The sequence below is a fragment of the Girardinichthys multiradiatus genome, chromosome 6 (genome assembly GCF_021462225.1).
Source record: "Girardinichthys multiradiatus isolate DD_20200921_A chromosome 6, DD_fGirMul_XY1, whole genome shotgun sequence".
Lineage (NCBI taxonomy): Eukaryota > Metazoa > Chordata > Actinopteri > Cyprinodontiformes > Goodeidae > Girardinichthys > Girardinichthys multiradiatus.
Window position 1 is genome coordinate 42,473,823 of NC_061799.1, and position 18,613 is coordinate 42,492,435.

General features: G+C 42.8%; 1 protein-coding gene across 6 annotated transcripts in view; it reads right to left on the reverse strand.

Moving 5' to 3' along the window:
• LOC124869456 (disco-interacting protein 2 homolog C) overlaps nt 1–12,576 on the reverse strand; it is a 200,956-nt gene extending 188,380 nt beyond the window's left edge. For 2 of the 6 annotated variants that reach the window (XM_047367316.1, XM_047367308.1), the window contains exon 1: nt 12,291–12,575. In XM_047367316.1, coding sequence (XP_047223272.1) covers nt 12,291–12,369 — 79 coding nt within the window. In that variant the 5' untranslated portion in view covers nt 12,370–12,575. Of the gene's footprint in view, nt 1–12,290 lie in introns of all 6 variants that reach the window. The other 4 variants (XM_047367314.1, XM_047367313.1, XM_047367309.1 and 1 more) reach the window with 3 other exon arrangements.
• Nucleotides 12,577–18,613: the final 6,037 nt, after the last annotated feature.

An 18,613-nucleotide genomic window follows, 5' to 3' on the forward strand; every position in this document is an offset into this window, starting at 1 on the left:
CCATTTATAAACTACTTCATGTACAAGTCCAAACAAATGTTGAGCTCCCATCCGACTCAACATGCCTCAATCAGCATGTTAAATACTCAAGTTGTTAAAGACTGAATGAGCATGACTGTTTGGAAGGGGTTGAAGGTAAAATCCTCCTTTTAGCAGCACAATTTAAGCTTCCAAAGTAGCATCTGAAAGGAACCGAAAGCCATATGACCCTGTTTGAAGAAAGCCAAGCACATCAGCACAAGCATGTCATACCAACCGGTGGTGGAGGGGTGCTTATTTCGTTGGTTTGCAGCCAAAGGTCCTGGGTTGCTGAGCCATAATGCACAACATGTATTTGCCAACTGAGGGCTTTCTGTCTGTGAGGCTGTTGAAATGTGGTGCTGACATGGCAGAGAGGAAGAGCAAATAGGTGAAGCTTGGAAAAAGGGAATGGATAAACATGCACTGCTGCTGTCTTATCCCAGGAACTCTGTGCCTTGATTCTGTCAGGGTAGAAGGACTTTTTCCACTACATATCAGGTTAATATACCCTACTTCACCTGTTAACTTTGGTGCATCTCCCATTTATCACTGAAGACTAATTCACCTTTCCCTTCACATCCGGACGGTTTTTTGAGGAGACGTCAACGTGTCTTCGTCTCTGCTCCTGCCGAGGCCCGACAGCCCCGACGCAGGCTGAAACAAACAGCTGCTCGGCCCGTTGACATTTCCAGTCCTCAGATTTGTTGCGCTGCCAGGCTGACAGTGCAGGCAGATGAATATTAATGCGACTGCCTCCTGCGAGAAGCCACCCGGCCAGAGGAGACGGCTGACAGCTGATGACGAACATGTGGACAACAAGAGCAGGAGGGAACCGCAGAGTTGCTGCTTATCCCCCACCCTGATATTGGGTTTAATTTTGGCTTTATTAGTCAGTTTTTTGTTTAGACAAATCTGCTTCTGTTTATTTAAAAGAAGAAACTCCCTTTCAGTTTGTTTTGTTCCCAGAGTAGAAATTTTCTGTGTGCTCCTCTGATCGCTGAGAGCATTTTAAGACCCTGCAGCCCTTCCAAACCATCTAAATAAAGCTGGCTCCAGTGAGAAAACAAAAACCTTGAAGAAGCCCCACAGCTGAGACTCTGCTGCGTTTTCCTCGGAGCCGCCTCGCCTCAGACTGCTCTCCACAGCAGCCCCGTCTGCAACAAAGGGGCAATTTCAGCAGATATTTTTCCAGCGGGAGTCAACTGAGGACAGCGGCCCGACCCGTGATGAGTGACGGCACCTTAGGAGGCTTGAATCACCGTCGATACGTCTCCAGGAAGACGGCACAGGGAACAAATATGACTTTGTGGTGAGACGCAGGCCTCCGTACGAGCTTCTCTCTCTGTCTCTGCAGGTTGTAATCCCCCAGGGAGGAGGAGAGAAAATAACATCTCTATGGCAACTGTCGGCCTAAAGGTGAGGCGGCGTGATTCAAGACGAGACGCTTCGGCCTCAAACTGACAATGCTGAAAAATCTGAAAGTGCAACACGGCTTTAAGTCAAGTCAAGTTTATTTATATAGCGCTTTTCAGCAACAAGGCACTGAAGGCGCTTTAGGTCCACAGCGTCTGATAGGAGTCAAACGTTCACCTTTAAAGTCAGAGAAAAAAAACAACAGATTATTGTTTTTGAAGATTATCAAAAAGTGAATTAATCTCACCCTTAAATAATTCTGGTTTCCTGTCAACCTATCCCACTTCCTCAGAATTTACAGAACACAGATTAAAGCTTCCTGCTGCTGTGAGCTGTCAGTCAGCTGTGTATGAAGACCTAATGAAGGAGATTCCCTTGAACCTTTCAGCTGGCTACGTTACCAGATGAGCTCCATACTATACTCTCTGCCACTACGGTTGCCAATGACAACCATTTTATTTTTTAAGTGAATCTAGTCTGAGGACCTTTATGGTTGACTTTTTCCAAACAGATTTATAAAACCTACCAATTTAAAAAACGATTGCACCACAGGATTAGATCCTACCAGCAGGAAAGTTCCTGGATCTACCACAACGAAGACGTTTTAGCCTTTAAATAATGTAATTCGCCTAACATGCACTATACATTAAACCTAGGAGGTAATGAAACAAACAAGGCTAAGATATTGTTGTAGCTTCTTGAAGAAGAAAATACTTGTTCTGGTCCAACCTCTCCAGCAGAACTGAATATGTTTCCTTCAGAGAACCTTTTTGACTCAGAGAGCCATGAAAGCAAAATATTTGGAAATGTATTTCAGTAAGAGCCATATAACATATTTGAAGACTGAATTCAACTAAATGTGAGTATAATAAGCCTCTCAATTTATTCTTTTAAATCAGGGGAAGGGAACCTTTTTGACTCAGAGTTATTTAAAATTTAAATAATGTTGTTATAATACCATTAATGCGACTTCTGGTGCTGCATGGATTTGCTGATGGCTTTGTAGTCTGGTTGGTACTTGGTGAGGTTGAGCTTCATGCAAGCGTTGAGGCTTTCATTCGTTAAACGTGATCGTAGGTTGGACTTTTTAAGATGTGAGAATGACTGCTCACATGCATAAGTAGATCCAAACATGGTCAACACAGCAATACTCACGCTGCAGTGTGTGGTATGTGACAGGAAGCGCGTTCCAAGTTTTGATAATCAGCTGGTCTTCGGGTTGAAGATTTTTCATTTCTGTCCACACGTGCTTGCTCGCCAATTTTGCTTTCTGTTGTGCAATTCTTTCCAAATCTTCATTCAGTGACTTGAACTTATTCCCCCACATGTCTGAGGCCTTCAGGTCAGCCGCTTCTGCTTCAAACTTTCTGACGGAGACAGCAGGAATGTAACTCAGATCGGCTGTGTTTAGTGAACACTCATTTGGATGAGTGATGAACTTAAAAAGATGAGTGTGCTCACGAAATTCTCCAAAGCGTGCTTTGAACGACTGTAGGAGACTGGGTGTGAAGCCAGCTAGCTAGTGGAGATCAAAGTTTTGAGTGGGGTCACTTGCTGTGCATGCATCTTTAAATTGTCTCAGTTTTTCAAAATATAGTAAACGACCTGTTTCAAGATCCATGATGAAGAGCTCCAGCTTGTTTTCAAAAGCAAACACGGCTTGTTGAAGGGATAACACTGCATTTCCAATACCTTGCATTTTAACGTTGAGGTGATTCACATGTTCAGTCATATCCACGAGATAGTAAAACTTGAGAAGCCACTCAGTTTCAGCTAGCTCAGGATGCTCGATGCCTTTCATCTCAAGGAAAGTCCGGATTTCGTTCATGCAAGCCACAAAACGGCTAAGCACCTTCCCTCTTGATAACCAACGCACATTGCTGTGCAAAAGTAGACCGTGATAGTTACTACCAACTTAATCTAGCAGTGTTTTAAACTGGCGATCATTTAAGGCTCGGGCAACAATAAAGTTGATCACACGAATGACCAGCGACATCACTTCGCCAAGCTGCCCGTCACACATCTGAACACAAAGTGCCTCCTGGTGTAGAATGCAGTGGAAACTTTGGACGGGTCTAAGTGCCACAAATCCTTTGTTTTTCCCCACCATCCACGGAGCACCATCAGTACACACTGAGAAACGTTTATCCATAGGTAGATTTTTGTCTTGAGCAAACTCCATGAAAGACTTGAATAAATCTTCACCTCTTGTGGACCCTTTTATTGGCAGAACAGCAAGACGTTCTTCGCCCAGTTTGTCACCAGCAGCATATCTTGCAGTCACACTGAACTGCGACAAATGGCTTACGTCTGTTGACTCATCCAAAGCCAGAGAAAAGAACGGCGCTGCATATATGCTTTTCACTTAAATTTCCTCCACTTGGTTTGCCATCATGATGGTACAATCATGCACAGTTCTTGCCAAAAGAGGCATGTCTTGTATCCGTTTGATTATCTTGTCTTTGTTCGGAAGATCATCAAAAAGTTAATTGGCTACATCCAGCATGAACGTTTTAGCATACTCGCCATCTGTGAATGGTTTTCCGTTCCTCACTATTGCTAAAGATCCAGCAAAGCTAGTAGAATTATAGTCACCTTGCCGGGTCCACAGGCGGAGTTGCTGCTGGCTAGCTTGCACCCGGCTCAGTAGCTCTTGGCACGCTTTCTTTCTGCTGTCTCCCGCAGGGTATTTTGATGCAAAGGTAGCATGGCGTGTGTCGAAGTGCCGCTTTACATTCGATCATTTCATCGATGCAATTTTTTCATTGCAAATTAGACACCGCAGAACCTGCTCTCTCCACAAAGGCAAATTGTTCGGTCCATTCGTCCTGAAATGTACGATACTCCTCATCTTTTTTTCTTTTCACCATCTTCTTCGCCGAAGGGTTAGCTCTGAGCTAATGACTGAGCAGACTGATTCAAAAGGGGGCGTTTACCTGTTTACCCAGCAATGGCCAACGTAGGCTATTATCATCCAATTATAATGGACAATTGCTCCTGCATTCAACTGAACAGGACATGAGCAGTGGAAAATCGATGGATGGATTAAAATGTGAGAATATATTATGTTTTTTCTGCGAGCCAGATGAAATTCTCAAAAGAGCCACACGTTCCCGACCCCTGATCTAAAACATGCAGAGCGCCGTGAGGACCAGGGTTATGAAAGCTTGTATGAACCGGCTCATCAGTGGATTAAATCCTCTATGTTTAGTTGTGAGACTGTAGCTCAGATAGAGTTGACGCATGGCAGCATGTACACACCCACATGCAACTATCCCTGCAGACAGCAGACAGGGCAACATTCCCCCAGCACAGCAAATGGCAGGAAAACTGTTTTGTTCAAAAGTTTAAGTAAATGAAAATGTATGTGTTGACTTAAAATATTGATGCTGTTGTTTTAGCTAACATCACTGGTTATGTTGGCGGCTAACAGCAGGTAAAACTGCTTAGAAACAAAGGGTGGGGACACACAGTAACAATTAGCATGTCTGTCACTGACATAAACGGCCTACTGCAGCTTCCATGTGAGGCTCGGGCTCCCAATGTAAATTTGCAAAGACCTGAACACCATTACAAAAGGATATGTTGTGAAGAATCTGACATCGATTGTGTTCAGTCTTTAAAATGGACCACAGACTTAGAAAACTATACAGACTCAAGATGTGTGTTTGGGATCAGGTTACAAAGCAAAACTCTACCAGAAACATCAGCCACCAGCTCTGCTTTCTGTTTATACTGATGAGTCACTGACGCTCATTAAATACTTCTTCACGGCCGCTCTCACAGATAAGGTAAATGACTTCATTCATGCTGCACAATATCCCATCCAAAGGTCAGACCGCACCCAGATCCAACCGCCCACGGGTCAGTAAAAGCATCCACTGCTGCGGTGACAACAGCCCCAAGAACAGACCGTCAACGTTTTACCTGAGTTATCGTGTTCATTTAAAAACTCATGAAAATAAACATTGATGTGATTTTCTGGCAGCTCATCTTATCTTTTTAATGCGTCCATAATTAATTTACTGGAAGAAACTGCAACATTGCTTTTAGTGACAGGTTGTTAGACTTAATGTGTCTCAGTGTTTTAATTACTGTTTATGTTTCTCCACCAACGAATTCATATTTGCTTACTGATAAACATTTTATACATAAAACAGTCCATTCAATATCTGACAGAATCACTAAGATAACATTAATCAGATCAATAGAAACAGGTTAAAATGGCTTCATCTGGTCTAAACGTTACAACATCAGGAAGTCCTGACTTATTCAGAGTAAATTTATTTTAGTTTAAATGCAAAATTCCTTCTTCCTGAGTTTAAATATCTTCATTTATTATTACTTATTTGATTTTATGCAGCAGCACCGAAGGTCAGCTCTTAGACGTGGGTTGTAGAAGAAAGGAGATCTTGTTTCCCTGAGTTTATCTTTAGGGTTTAATGATCCTGTCCTGAGCAATAACCTTTTCTGGGAATTAGGAACCATTTCCAGGTTTAGATGCTACAACAGCCCAACCATGAAAATACAGTTCACTGTTAAACAGGCTTGTAAAATCTAACAATTTAAATGTAACAAAACTTGCCACCGCAGGGTTAGATCCTACAGACAGGACAGTTCCTGGATCTCCAACAAGGAAATATATTTCATACCTTAAACCTAAGTGGAAATATGAAGCAATCAAGGCTGCAAAATATTTGTAGCTTCTAGAACAAACAATAAATACAGCTGGGGATTAAGTTTTAATTAAAATGAGCCTTTATGGGGGTTGCCTGCATGGGGGTCATTTCATTTAAAACTTACCTAAAATCACCTCAGATCACCTTAAACACCATAATTACTGACCATCTACACATTCACCCCAGTATTTGTTATCATTATAATAAAATCAATTACATTCCACAATCCAAAGGTCAGATCTCCTCATTTTTCAATTTGAAAATCCATCACAGCAGTTCTGCAGCCAAAGACCTGCAGCAGAAAAAGTCTCTGTGCTGCAACAACTTAAGATCATCAAATAAATCCATCTCACAGCAGCGGGTTCATTTCTGGAAGGAAACTGAGTAGAAAATGACATGCAACCGCTGACAAGAAAGAAAATGCATATTAGTTTCTGTTTGCAGCTCAGAGGATGTGAGTAATTCAGTAAAATGTCAGCGTGTGAATACGTTCCAGTGAGCGTCAGGGGGATTACAGAGTTTAGCCGTTTATCAATAAAAAAACGCCTCAGACTTCAGGTCAGACTGACAGAGAGGAAACTGACGTCTTTGTTTGGTTCTTAGGAAAAAAGATCAGAATGGGAAACAGACCTTAGATTCATTTGGAGGTGTTTTTTCCTCCATCAGGAGCAGCTGGAAATAAACAGGAATGATCAGGGAATTACTCGACAAATAGACTGGAGCCATCCACCCTGGTTCTGTTTCATGGTGATTAATTGCAGTATTTTAACATTTAATGCGGCGAACCAAACATCTTCGGGTGCTGAGAATCCCAGATTATGATCTCCGGTTTCAACATTTAACACTGAATACTCATAAAGTCTCGAATACTGACGATTATTTCGCGTTTTACATAATTCAGGTTGTGCTTGGAATAACAAATAAAAATAAAATGATTTATCATAGTGAAAAAGGATAAATGATGAGCTTTACTTTTTACCATAACTGGACTCTAATGTGATTCTGGTAAACTTTAAGGTGTTGCATAAAAGTCCAAAAGTGCTGAAAGAGTTTCCCAACATGTGGCACGAAAACAAAAATCTGACTGATTCTGCATCCTGATGTTAACCTAAAATTCATCCAACAGATATATTTCAGAGGAATAATCTTCATTGAATGCATTTAAAGTCAAGTCAGAATAACTGATACCGGCTCAGAAACAGAGTTATCCATTTGTTCTGAGTCTATTGTCTGTAAATTGGAGAAAAGCTGGATTTGGAGGAAACGATTTAATTCGTCTGCACATTTATGAACAACCAGCCTGCGTTTCCTCATGCTGACTCAGCAGAGCCTGATGAGAGCGATGCTGCTGCTGCCTGGAAACGGCTCCTTTAATTTCCCCAAAAGCTCCATTATTGAAACATACAGCAACAGCTCCTTTCACCACCAAACCAGGTTCATTTCTCTCAGTGGCAGTTTCCACACTGACAGGTCATTTCATCAGGCAGGACGACTCAGACACCAATCTACTATAGATCCAGGAGTCTGGATTTTAATCCAGAACGGATCAACTGGGATGATGAAGTTTACTCCTAAATGTCTCATTGATCTCCAGTCAGCCTCTTTAAAAGGCTCTTGATGCAAGGCTATTACTTACTACAGTATAACTGATTTTAAGTAAAGTTGGGATAGGAGAGAGAGATTTATCCCCCTTACATCTTTATATTCTCCTTCCAAGCAGTCAGACTTTCTTGTAATCAAGTCTATGGGCTCTCTCAATGTATTTTGATGGTTTTCACTGCTTTTGCACTTATTTTCCCTTCTTAATTGTACAAATCACTTGTATTTTACCTGTAAATCATCGAGGCATACACAAAACTTCCTAAACTCAAGGGATGAGCCAGTGTAGTGGCAACAAATACCAGACAATTTAGCAAATGCAGGGTTTTAATCTGGATCTCAAGACACTTTGTTACTAGCAGCTTGTCGAAAGACAACTTTTTTCGACTAAATCTACAAAAACAATCATAATATTTAAGATAATAGCTAGCCTGTCTGGAGTTCTGCATTGTCTTTGCATGAAAAAAGATAAAAGAAACGCAAAGAAAAGTCATAAAGAGATAAACATCTTAATGCTTTTATCAACACGCTTTATCCCTGAGATTAAGATGTTTGCTGACGACACTGTGGTTAGATTAGGAAGCAAGGTGGAACAGAGGCTGGAGAAGAGGAGCAAAACTCAGACAAAATCAGTCAAAAACGTAGAAGTCAATGAAAGGGAGAGTGAAGGAGAACAGAAATAAGAAGTGGATGAGTGTAAAGTACCTGAGGTCCATCAACTTAACCTCAATCATTAATGACCTTACTGTGTAAGACGCTTTATCATCGTAAATATGCATAAGTGAAACATGTCACGTTTTCTTCAGAAAAACACATTTAGGGTTTATACTGTTTCACACGGAGACTCTGCAATGGTCTGCAATCACCCCGATCGCTGAGATGATTATTGGGCCACAAGAGAGTAACTTAAGACATGATTATAAGGAGCGCCTGTCTGAAAACCCTTTAATACGGTGGCTTGGTGGAGGTTGAAGCAGTTAATGAACCTAACACCAGTTGTTCCCACACTGCATCACTGCAGGTGTACCTTACATAAGGCAAAAAGTTTGAAGCAGTGGTTCTCAGACACCTCAGTAAAAAACTCATTTTCAGGTACCACCATCCTGACAGCCATGTTAAAATGGCTTTATTGTATTATGCCATAAAAGAAAAAAACAAATTCAAAGTTTGCAGCACTAGCGGCCTTTATTTTGTATTTTGCAAAGTAGGCAGACAGGAAGTGGGGTGAAGAGAGGGGGAAAACATGCAGTAGAAGTCTCTGGATCAGGATTCGAACCTGAGACAGCCACGTCGAGGACGGAGGCCTCCCTATATGGGTCCCGTGCTCTACCGCTACACCACATGTCACGCCCCAGAGGATGCGCTTTAATTAGAAGCTGGAAGTTGTAAAAATGAACAGAAAAGTCTCCCGGAGGCTGATGTTTCCACCAACCCTGACCATAGAACCTCCCACCTGAGCTGTGGATCTCTGCAGCTCCTCCAGAATTACCAGGAGGCTGTTGGATATTTCTTTGATTAATGCTCTCCTTGCCTGGTGGTGGGCGGCCATGTCTTGGCAGGTTTACAGCTGTGCTCAGTGTTCAAAAGATGATTAAAAGGAGCTCTGTGAGATGTTCCAAGCTTGGGATATTGTTTCTGAACCTAACTCTGCTTTAAACGTGTGAACAACTTTCTCCCTGACCTGTCTGCTGGGATTCTTGATCTTTATGATGCTGTTTGTTCATTAATGTTCTAACAACCTCCGAGACCTTCACAGAACAGCTGGATTTATAAGTAAAAAATCTGAAACTGCTCACAGTGATGTAGTTGTAAACATTTAATCTTAAAGCCCTGAGGAACTGGATTTTTGAAAAACACTCAGCGAAACGGAGGAACAGTGTGGTTTTCGTCCCAGCCGTGGAACACTGGACCAGCTCTATACCCTCTACAGGGTACTCGAGGGTTCATGGGAGTTTGCCCAACCGGTTCACATGTGTTTTGTGGACCTGGAGAAGGCATTCGACTGTGTCCCTCGTGATGCCCTGTGGGGGGTGCTCCAGGAGTATGGAATCGGGGGCCCTTTATTAGGGGCCATCCGGTCCCTGTACAAGCGGAGCAGGAGTTTGGTCCGCATTGCTGGCACTAAGTCGGACCTGTTCCCAGTGCATGTTGGACTCCGGCAGGGCTGCCCTTTGTCGCCGGTCCTGTTCATAACTTTTATGGACAGGATTTCTAGACGCAGCCAAGGGCCGGAGGGGGTCTGGTTTGGGGACCAGTGGATTTCGTCTCTTCTTTTTGCGGATGACGTGGTCCTGCTGGCCCCCTCTAGCCAAGACCTACAGCATGCGCTGTGGCGGTTCGCAGCCGAGTGTGAAGCGGCTGGGATGAGGATCAGCTCCTCCAAGTCCGAGGCCATGGTTCTCGACCGGAAAAGGGTGGCTTGTCCTCTTCAGGTTGGAGGGGAGTTCCTGCCTCAAGTGGAGGAGTTTAAGTATCTCGGGGTCTTGTTCACGAGTGAGGGAAGAATGGAGCAGGAGATCGACAGACGGATCGGTGCAGCTGCCACAGTAATGGGGGCGCTGTGCCGGTCCATTGTGGTGAAGAGAGAGCTGAGCCGAAAAGCAAAGCTCTCGATTTACCAGTCGGTCTACGTTCCTACCCTCACCTATGGCCATGAACTTTGGGTCATGACCGAAAGAACGAGATCACGGATACAAGCGGCTGAAATGAGCTTCCTCCGTAGGGTGGCCGGGCACTCCCTTAGAGATAGGGTGAGGAGCTCGGCCATCCGGGAGGAGCTCGGAGTAGAGCCGCTGCTCCTCCACATTGAGAGGAGCCAGTTGAGGTGGCTCGGGCATCTATACCGGATGCCTCCTGGACGCCTTCCTCGGGAGGTGTTCCAGGCACGTCCCACTGGGAGGAGGCCCAGGGGACGGCCCAGGACACGCTGGAGGGACTATGTCTCTCGGCTGGCCTGGGAACGTCTTGGGCTCCCCCTGGAGGAGCTGGAGGAGGTGTCTGGAGAGAGGGATGTCTGGGCGTCTCTCCTGAGTCTGCTGCCCCCGCGACCCGGTCCTGGATAAGCGGAAGACGACGAACGAACGAACTCAGCGAAACGAATTGTTTCAGGTGATCCAACTGTGGCAACCTCAAAGGAGCCGGCTGCACTGTGAGAATGGGGAGCTTGGAAACTGCAGGCTGTAATGCCTTGCTCAAGGGCTCCTTATATCCCTCTAAGGCTCTGCAGGAATCCAAGCCGACACCCCCTCCTGCTCTCCTGTGACGAGGGGCTCCAGAGGGGGTTGGTACATGAAAATCACAAAATTGGGTCAAAGTCTGAGAGATGACGGGGGAGCTTTGCATTCGCTGTGCATTTACAGCGTCAGCTAAGCATGTAAATAATGCAACGGGGCATCTGACCCCGTTTCTCTTGTTTACATAACAAGAAATTTCACATGAAAGTGTGTCACCTTTTCTCCCCACTCCTCCTCTGCATCTTCTCTCATCCCCTGAAAGCAGAGCAGTGAGAGGATTTACACTCAGCTGTTTAAAAAAAATGCTTCCTCTGGTTTTCTCCTTACAAGGCTCAGCCCCGCGGATCCTCCAGACTCCATGAGAAGCAAGGAGGGAAAGCACAGCTGAAATATGACACTGAGATACTGGGAGAGTCTGCAGCAGCGTGACATATAAATCTGGGAGAAATAAAAGCAGGAGGGAGGGGGAGAGCTAATGAGAAAATCAATACAAAAGCTGCATCCCTGGATCTTGCAAACCAACCCAAGTCTGCGAACTGTGGTGATAATAATAAAAAAGGGATATAATGGATATCATACATCCCATTCCTCCTCATGGAATAACGCCTGGCTGCAGGTTGTGTGTGTGAAAACTGCAAATGCATCGAACCAATAGATCAGTAAAAGTAAGTAAACTGTACAGCAGGTGGGTCCACAGCATGGAAAATGTACCTGGAAGTAAAGTCTGGAACACCTGAACTCATTTAAGACTAAAGGAAAACCGGGTTTTGTTTTGGATTGAGCTTTTTTTTTTCATGCAACATGAAAATATTGGAGATTTAAACCCCTGACTGGTCTGAAATGGTAAATATTGGAGTTTTAAACCCCTGACTGGTCTGAAATGGTTGCAAGATGTCACTTTTAGGTCTGGAAACTTCTCCTTATATGTCCAGGGTTGGATTTTTTAGATCATTACCAGCTGAATGTTTCTAGTCTGGACGCCCAACATGCAGAAAGCATTAATTACACAGCTGGAATTTTATCTTATATTTGAAAAACATTCCTCAATACCTGCTTTCAGGTGGTTCCGGGTCTCTAAATCTCATTTTCAATCATGCAAATGCAATCAAACAACACCTTCACCACCACATCCTCTGCATCCACATCTCCACCTCCTCCACCAATCAGCACCATGTGTGCATTCATCAAGGTGGACTTCAACTTGTCACACTTGCAGTTCTGCACTTTCCAAACCGTCGCACAAAAGCTCGGAGCTGACATCCCCTCAGAACAGCGACCCAAACATCCTCCAAACAGCAGCAACAGAACCAGAACCAAGCTCAGCAGGGATACCCCCAGGACTTACCCTCCGATAACTCCAGCTCCAGCTCGGCCAGTTTGGCCCGAACCTCCGCAGGAAGCGGCACCGGGTCCCGGTCCGCCATTCCTCCCACACAAGCCGACTTTAATCTCTGTTTTCCGGCTCTTTACTGCTTGTTTTGTCCCGCCAGGATTTTCCTCCGAAAAACTCCCCAGAAAAAAAATCCAAAGTCTGTGATCAGCGTGTGGCTCCGTGTGCGGCAGCGGAGACTCCGCAAAACAAGCGTCAAGTTAGAGCAGACCTGATGGAGATACTTCCGGTTAGACGTTTTTCAAAATAAGAGAGGATGCTGACACCTGTAACACCTCTGATAAAGCCTGAATTTCACTTACTCAAGTAGCAAATTCATTTACATAACGATGAGGATTTTATTACTAGGCTTAAAAAGATTAAAGCATCCATTAACATTATTATATCATACCTTTTATTTTTATATGTATAGAGTAAACATGTCTCCAGACATGTCTGGGCCCAGCCTTTTCAGATAGAAAATAAAAACTAAAATAAAAAAATGCATTTCATTGTTGAATGTTCACCAGATGGATAACACATTACAAAATTAACAAAAATTAAAAATAAGCAATTAATTATTTAATCAGCTATTAGCAAACCAATTTGTAAAAATATATCATCCGTGTTTATAAGTATTTAATAAAATAAATACAAACAAATGTAAACTATAATAAATGTAACAATGTTTTTTAGTTGTTACAACATGGTGGTTACTTAGATTTTAAGATGAAAACAAATGTTTTTATGGTTAAGAGGTCCTGACTCACCGCAATGGTCTTCTTGATACAATGTCCAAAATGAATGATAAAATGGTGGAAACTTTGCTTTAAACTATGCACTGGCTAAAATTAGAATTATTATAATAAATAATATTAAATACCCTTCATGTGCTTTTACTTTGAAACGGAATTCTTTCATTTTTATCTTGTTAGTTTTTCCTAACTTTGTTTTACTCGCAGGTAGAATTTAGAGGACCAGAGCGCCTAAACTGAAATAGATCTTCTATATTTGTTTCATCAGTTTAAGGGGAGAACTGGGTTACTGTGTGTTAATGTCTCAAAGGAAAATTATGTGGAAGACAAACAGCCGATGATAAACCGATAAACCACCAGGGGGCGCCAGATTTAGGCTTTTTATTTGATCACAGCTTCAAACTGTGTTTAGAGCTTTCATCAACTTATATGCAGATTTTTCATGCACATTTTTTTTATATTCCTTATTATTCTTAATGAAATAATATTCACACTACCTAAAACCTCAAAACCCACCTGAATCGTACATCTGTAGATCGGACCACATTAAAAAGTATAAAGGACACAGATGAATGGACATAATTAACATTTCTGACTACTCAATTCTTATTTATCTATAATTTACCAGGAAATTTTAGAGCACTTCATGCTTTCTTCTGCTGACAAGCTTGATGGAGATTCTGATTAAAATTTTTCGGCGGGACTTGGTACCGGCCCACACCGCCTAAAGTGCCAAAAGCTGGTTCAGTGACCATGGAGTTACAGTGCCTGATGGGCCATCAAACTTCCCAGAACCGGAACCTCCATAAAGACTCCATGAAGCGTCGTCAAGAGGATGATGAGAGACACCAGACCCAATGAGGAAGATGACCCGACAGCCGCCATCAAAGCCACCTGGGCTTTCATCACACCTCAGCAGAACCACAAGCTGATCACCTCCATGCCACGCCGCATTGATACAGTAATTCATGCAAATGGAGCCCCAACCAATTATTGAGCGCATAGAAAATCCAAAATACAAATCCAATTTATTTATAAAATACATTTTAAAAAACAGCTAGTTTGCCCAAAGGGCTTTGCAAAAAAATAAGAAATAAAAGAGATAAAAGCAAGACATACAACATATATTAAAACACTCATAAAATAGACCCGAGACAATAAAAAGAACATGTCAACTCCCACCGCCAAACTCCATTGAAAAAAACATTTGATAAAAAAAAAGACCTAAAACAAGTTTCCGCCTAGTTTTTGAACTGCAAATTGAATATGAAGAAGAGATAAAATGATCCGGACCTAAATTATATCCTACGTAATCATGCACGAGTTTTTTAATCATCATTTGAATGCAAAGTGGTGATAAAAAAAAAGGCCTGAGAGTTTGCTGCCACCTGGTGGACACTCGGGTTACAACGTTGTATTAAAATTGTTCCCTTCTTTAAATAAATTACACATCAGCCTTAAACACTATAAAGTGATACTTTTCTCATGTTAAACTGTGTATTGTAATTTAAAATCTATACTTCTTTTGTTAAGTAGTTTGTTCAGAGACGACTCAAACTGCGTCTGTTAACTGGAACCAAAATCTGGGGCTGTCTGAAGACATTTACAAAGATTCTGGTTCAGAATTAATATTTTTTATTATACTGGACATTAATAAAAACTAAATCTTTATATTTTGTCACAAATTTATATTTATTGGCATCAGACATGGACTCACTGGCCACTTTATTAGGTGCACCTATTTAATCGCTTATTAACATAATCAGCCAATCAAATGGCAGCAAGAACCTAAATGTATTTAGACATCCAGATGTGGTGAGGCAGTTTGCTGAAGTTCAAACTGAGCATCAGAATGAGGGAAAGAGACTATTTAACATACTTTAAACATTGGATCGTTTTGGTACCAGATGAGCTGGTCTGTTTTTCAGAAACTGCTGATCTGCTGGGATTTTCACACACAACCATCTCAGGTTTACAGAAAATGACTTGGAAATGAAAAAATACCCAGAGGGCAGCAGCTGTTGATGTCAGAGGTCACTGATGACAACTAATGTGTGCAGAAGAACATCTCTGAAGGTGCAACATGTGGAACCTTGAGGCAAATGGGCTAGACCATGCCAGGTGACTCCTCCTAACAGTAAGGAAAACATCACAATCCACACAGACTCACCATAACAGGCGGGTCAGCTCGGGATTTGCCATAAGCATGAGAATATGGATCCATTCTATCAATGGTTCTGGTTGGTGGCGGTGTAATGTAAGGAATTGTTCCTGGCACTCTGAGGCCCTTAATACCAGCTGAGCATCATTTAACCACCACAGCCTACCCGAGTGTTGATGCTGACCATGTCCATCCCTCTATAACCAGAGTGTACCCATCCTCTGATGTCTACTGCCAGCAGGATGATGCACCGTGCCACAAAGCTCAAATCATCTGAGACTGGTTTCTTCAACGTGATCTCCATAGTCACCAGATCTCACTCAACCGACCACCTTTAAGGTTTGGTAAAACTTCAGGTTCTAAGTAATAAAGTGGCCGCTGTGTGTAGATTCATTCCAGCATTTCGGTTAAATTTAGGAAAGTAAAGCTTTTGCCATTCTCAAGCCCTGGCGCACTGACTAAAGCTTCTAAAGGACATCATCCACCACAAGAACAGGAAGATCTTGCAGGATCTTCTACCTGCAAGAACAAGAACGTTGTTTCTGGTCAGAAGTCTCCAAAGGTCTTCAGCATTGCAGCACACCACAATATAAGAAAGCTAGCAAGAACAAGCATCAAGAACAGAGATTGTTCTCTCCTTGCAGAGAATGATGGGCCTTGGTTCTCTGAGCTCTTATAGGCGTTCTAACGGATCAGAGATCACCAGAGACAGGCTTCAGATTCTTCTCTTGATCCTTTACTCGCTGAAATTCCTGAAACTCCGTAAACTGCTCGATATTCACCATTTATTTTTAACTTTTCAAGCAGATCATTCTGGGCAAAAATAGTTTAAGATATTGACATTTTTTGCTCATTTTTTTTAATCTCCGAACAAACTCAGATCAAATATCTCTAGGAATAGGCCGATACCCTGAAATCATGTGTTCCTGTGTTAGGCCAAGCAGTAACTCTGGAGGAGCTGCAGGGACTCTCAGCTCAGGTGGGAGAATCTTTTGGCAGGACAGCTACTGGTGACGCACTCCTGAAATCTGCTCTGAAAGGGAGGGTGGCGAGCAAACCTGAAGAAGAAGATGCTCTGGTTAGATGAGACCAAACTCCTACAATACTACATGTAATGAAATTAACACCCTGAACACAACAGTTTGCTCTTTCAGGGCAATTCTGTACGAACACCTGCTAGAAACTGCAACAGTCCTGAGAGTGGGGCAGAGGTCCACCTTCCAGAAGGACAACCATAACCATACAGCCGACAGTAGGAGACACATCAAACATGTAGAAGAAGAGGCTCAGAGTCCCAGCAGGACTATAATCCAAAATATACAGCCACAATAGATTGGTTTAGATCAGGCATTTTTATGTTAGACTTGGACTAGGCCATTCTTAGTCCAAGACTCAATCATTGCTGTTCACATCCTCTGTCTAATGTGAATGAGCCTGAGAATAGGAGCAAATTGGAGTCTCTAGATGGACAAAGCTGGTGGAGACACCAAAAAACCTGCAGGAGTAACTGCAGTCAAAGGTGGATCTACAAAGTATTGATCCAGGGGCGTTGAACACATATGCATGCCACAATTTTCTGATTTATTATAGTAAAATATTGGAAATCCAGAGGCTGTTCCTTCCACGTCACATTAGTTCACTGCTTGCCGTCGGTCTATCAGAGAAATCCTCGATGAAACCAAAGCTGAAGCGTATAAAAAACCTCTCCAAGGTTGTGGATTTTCCAGCATGAAGAAGCATCACCTCCAGATCAAAAGACCTGTTTCTGTATGACGCCATTAAAAGTTATGGAGGTTCAAATGTTTTTAAAGCCATAAAACATTTCTGTTAAGAAAACCAGTTAGAGGATAAAGTCCTGCAGAGAGCGGACTGGAAGAACAAACACCAGACAGAAGAAGACAACTTTGGCTCATCAACAGTGTCTAAATCTTTATTTTTCAGTAAGCTACATTTTTTTCTCCAAATTAGACAGTTTTACATCATGACACAAGAGTAACTTAAATTATCTAGAGCCGACGTGTACGCTTGATTCCAGTCTCAATGGAAGAAAAAAAAAAAACCAGAAAATAAAAACAGAACCAAAAGAAGCCCTCTTTACCGCGACCTCCATCCCGCTTGAGTTAAAAGTCTCGTGTCCCAAACCCGACACGGCAGGGACTCTGCGATTGTCCACAGCTGTTAGCTCAGGAAGTGTGTTAATGAGTTAGACCACAGTGAGCTGATAAACGAGTCCGAGTTTCCAGTCCGACGTTGTGCACTCGTCGTCGCGTCTTTGATAAAGTCAACTTCTCTGACGAGATATGCAACCAGAGAGAAAAACCCAAACAAACAATGGCACCGTGAGAACAGGGCGGGGGAGGAGGAGGTGACGGGCTGATATGAAGCAAACATTTAAAGCCCACTTCCATCCAGGCTGAGGTCCAGAGATTCTCGTCAGTTTTAGTCTCCAAACATTCACAGCCCAGAGACTCTGCTCTGCCTGCAGTCAGAGACGTCCTCAGCTCAGCAACATAATCATCAGGTGAGGGAATAATGAGATGTTTCAGATGTTCTTGGTGATGAAGCTCAGTCAGGACACAGACATCAGGCTGTGTGATGGCACTGGTATTGGGTTTCTTCAACCAAGTCTGAATGGTTAGCAACAGAAATGTGCCAAAAACAACAGAAAAACATCCATCAGTGATTCCAGTTGAGCCTCAAAGCCTGAAAATGAATCATTTGTACATTTATCATGAAGAACGTCAAAAGAAAGTTGAAGTTTTTGACTGATTAACATCTCGTCTCACACAAACAGGTGGGAAACATTTTATTCTTCAGCAAATAGACCCAAAGATTTCTAACCCAACTCTAGAGGCTTTTGGATAATTTCCCACCTGTAGCGCCCCCTGCTGCACAAACAGGATGGGGTGAAAATGTGCATTAGGAGACATGTCCTTGGAGCATTGCTCTTTGCAGCCCAGGGTCAGGATGAGTCGGGAATAATTCAGCGTTAAACCCGACCTCCAGACAAGCTTCTCTTCCACCAGCTTCAGATTTCCTGCCTTACTGGGGAACTGGCGGCTTCCCGGGGACCGACTCAGAACCGTCGGGGTTCCCTGGTCTAGTTCAGGACCGAAACAAAGAACTCCAACAGATCCACATTAATCAAGGCTGCTAACATTTTAGTTTTAATCCAAACTACATTTATGTCGGATCAACTTTATGGTCTTTAAAAGAGAAAAATTGTTCCATCTTTGTGTCTGAAAACGAATCATCTGAAACTCGTCTAATTTCCAGCATGAATGGAAAACGTTCAGCTCTTTCCGAGTGAAACATTAAACGTGATTCCAGCCTTCGGTTTATTATTGTTCTGCTACGAACAGAAAATGCTATTTGTTTACACC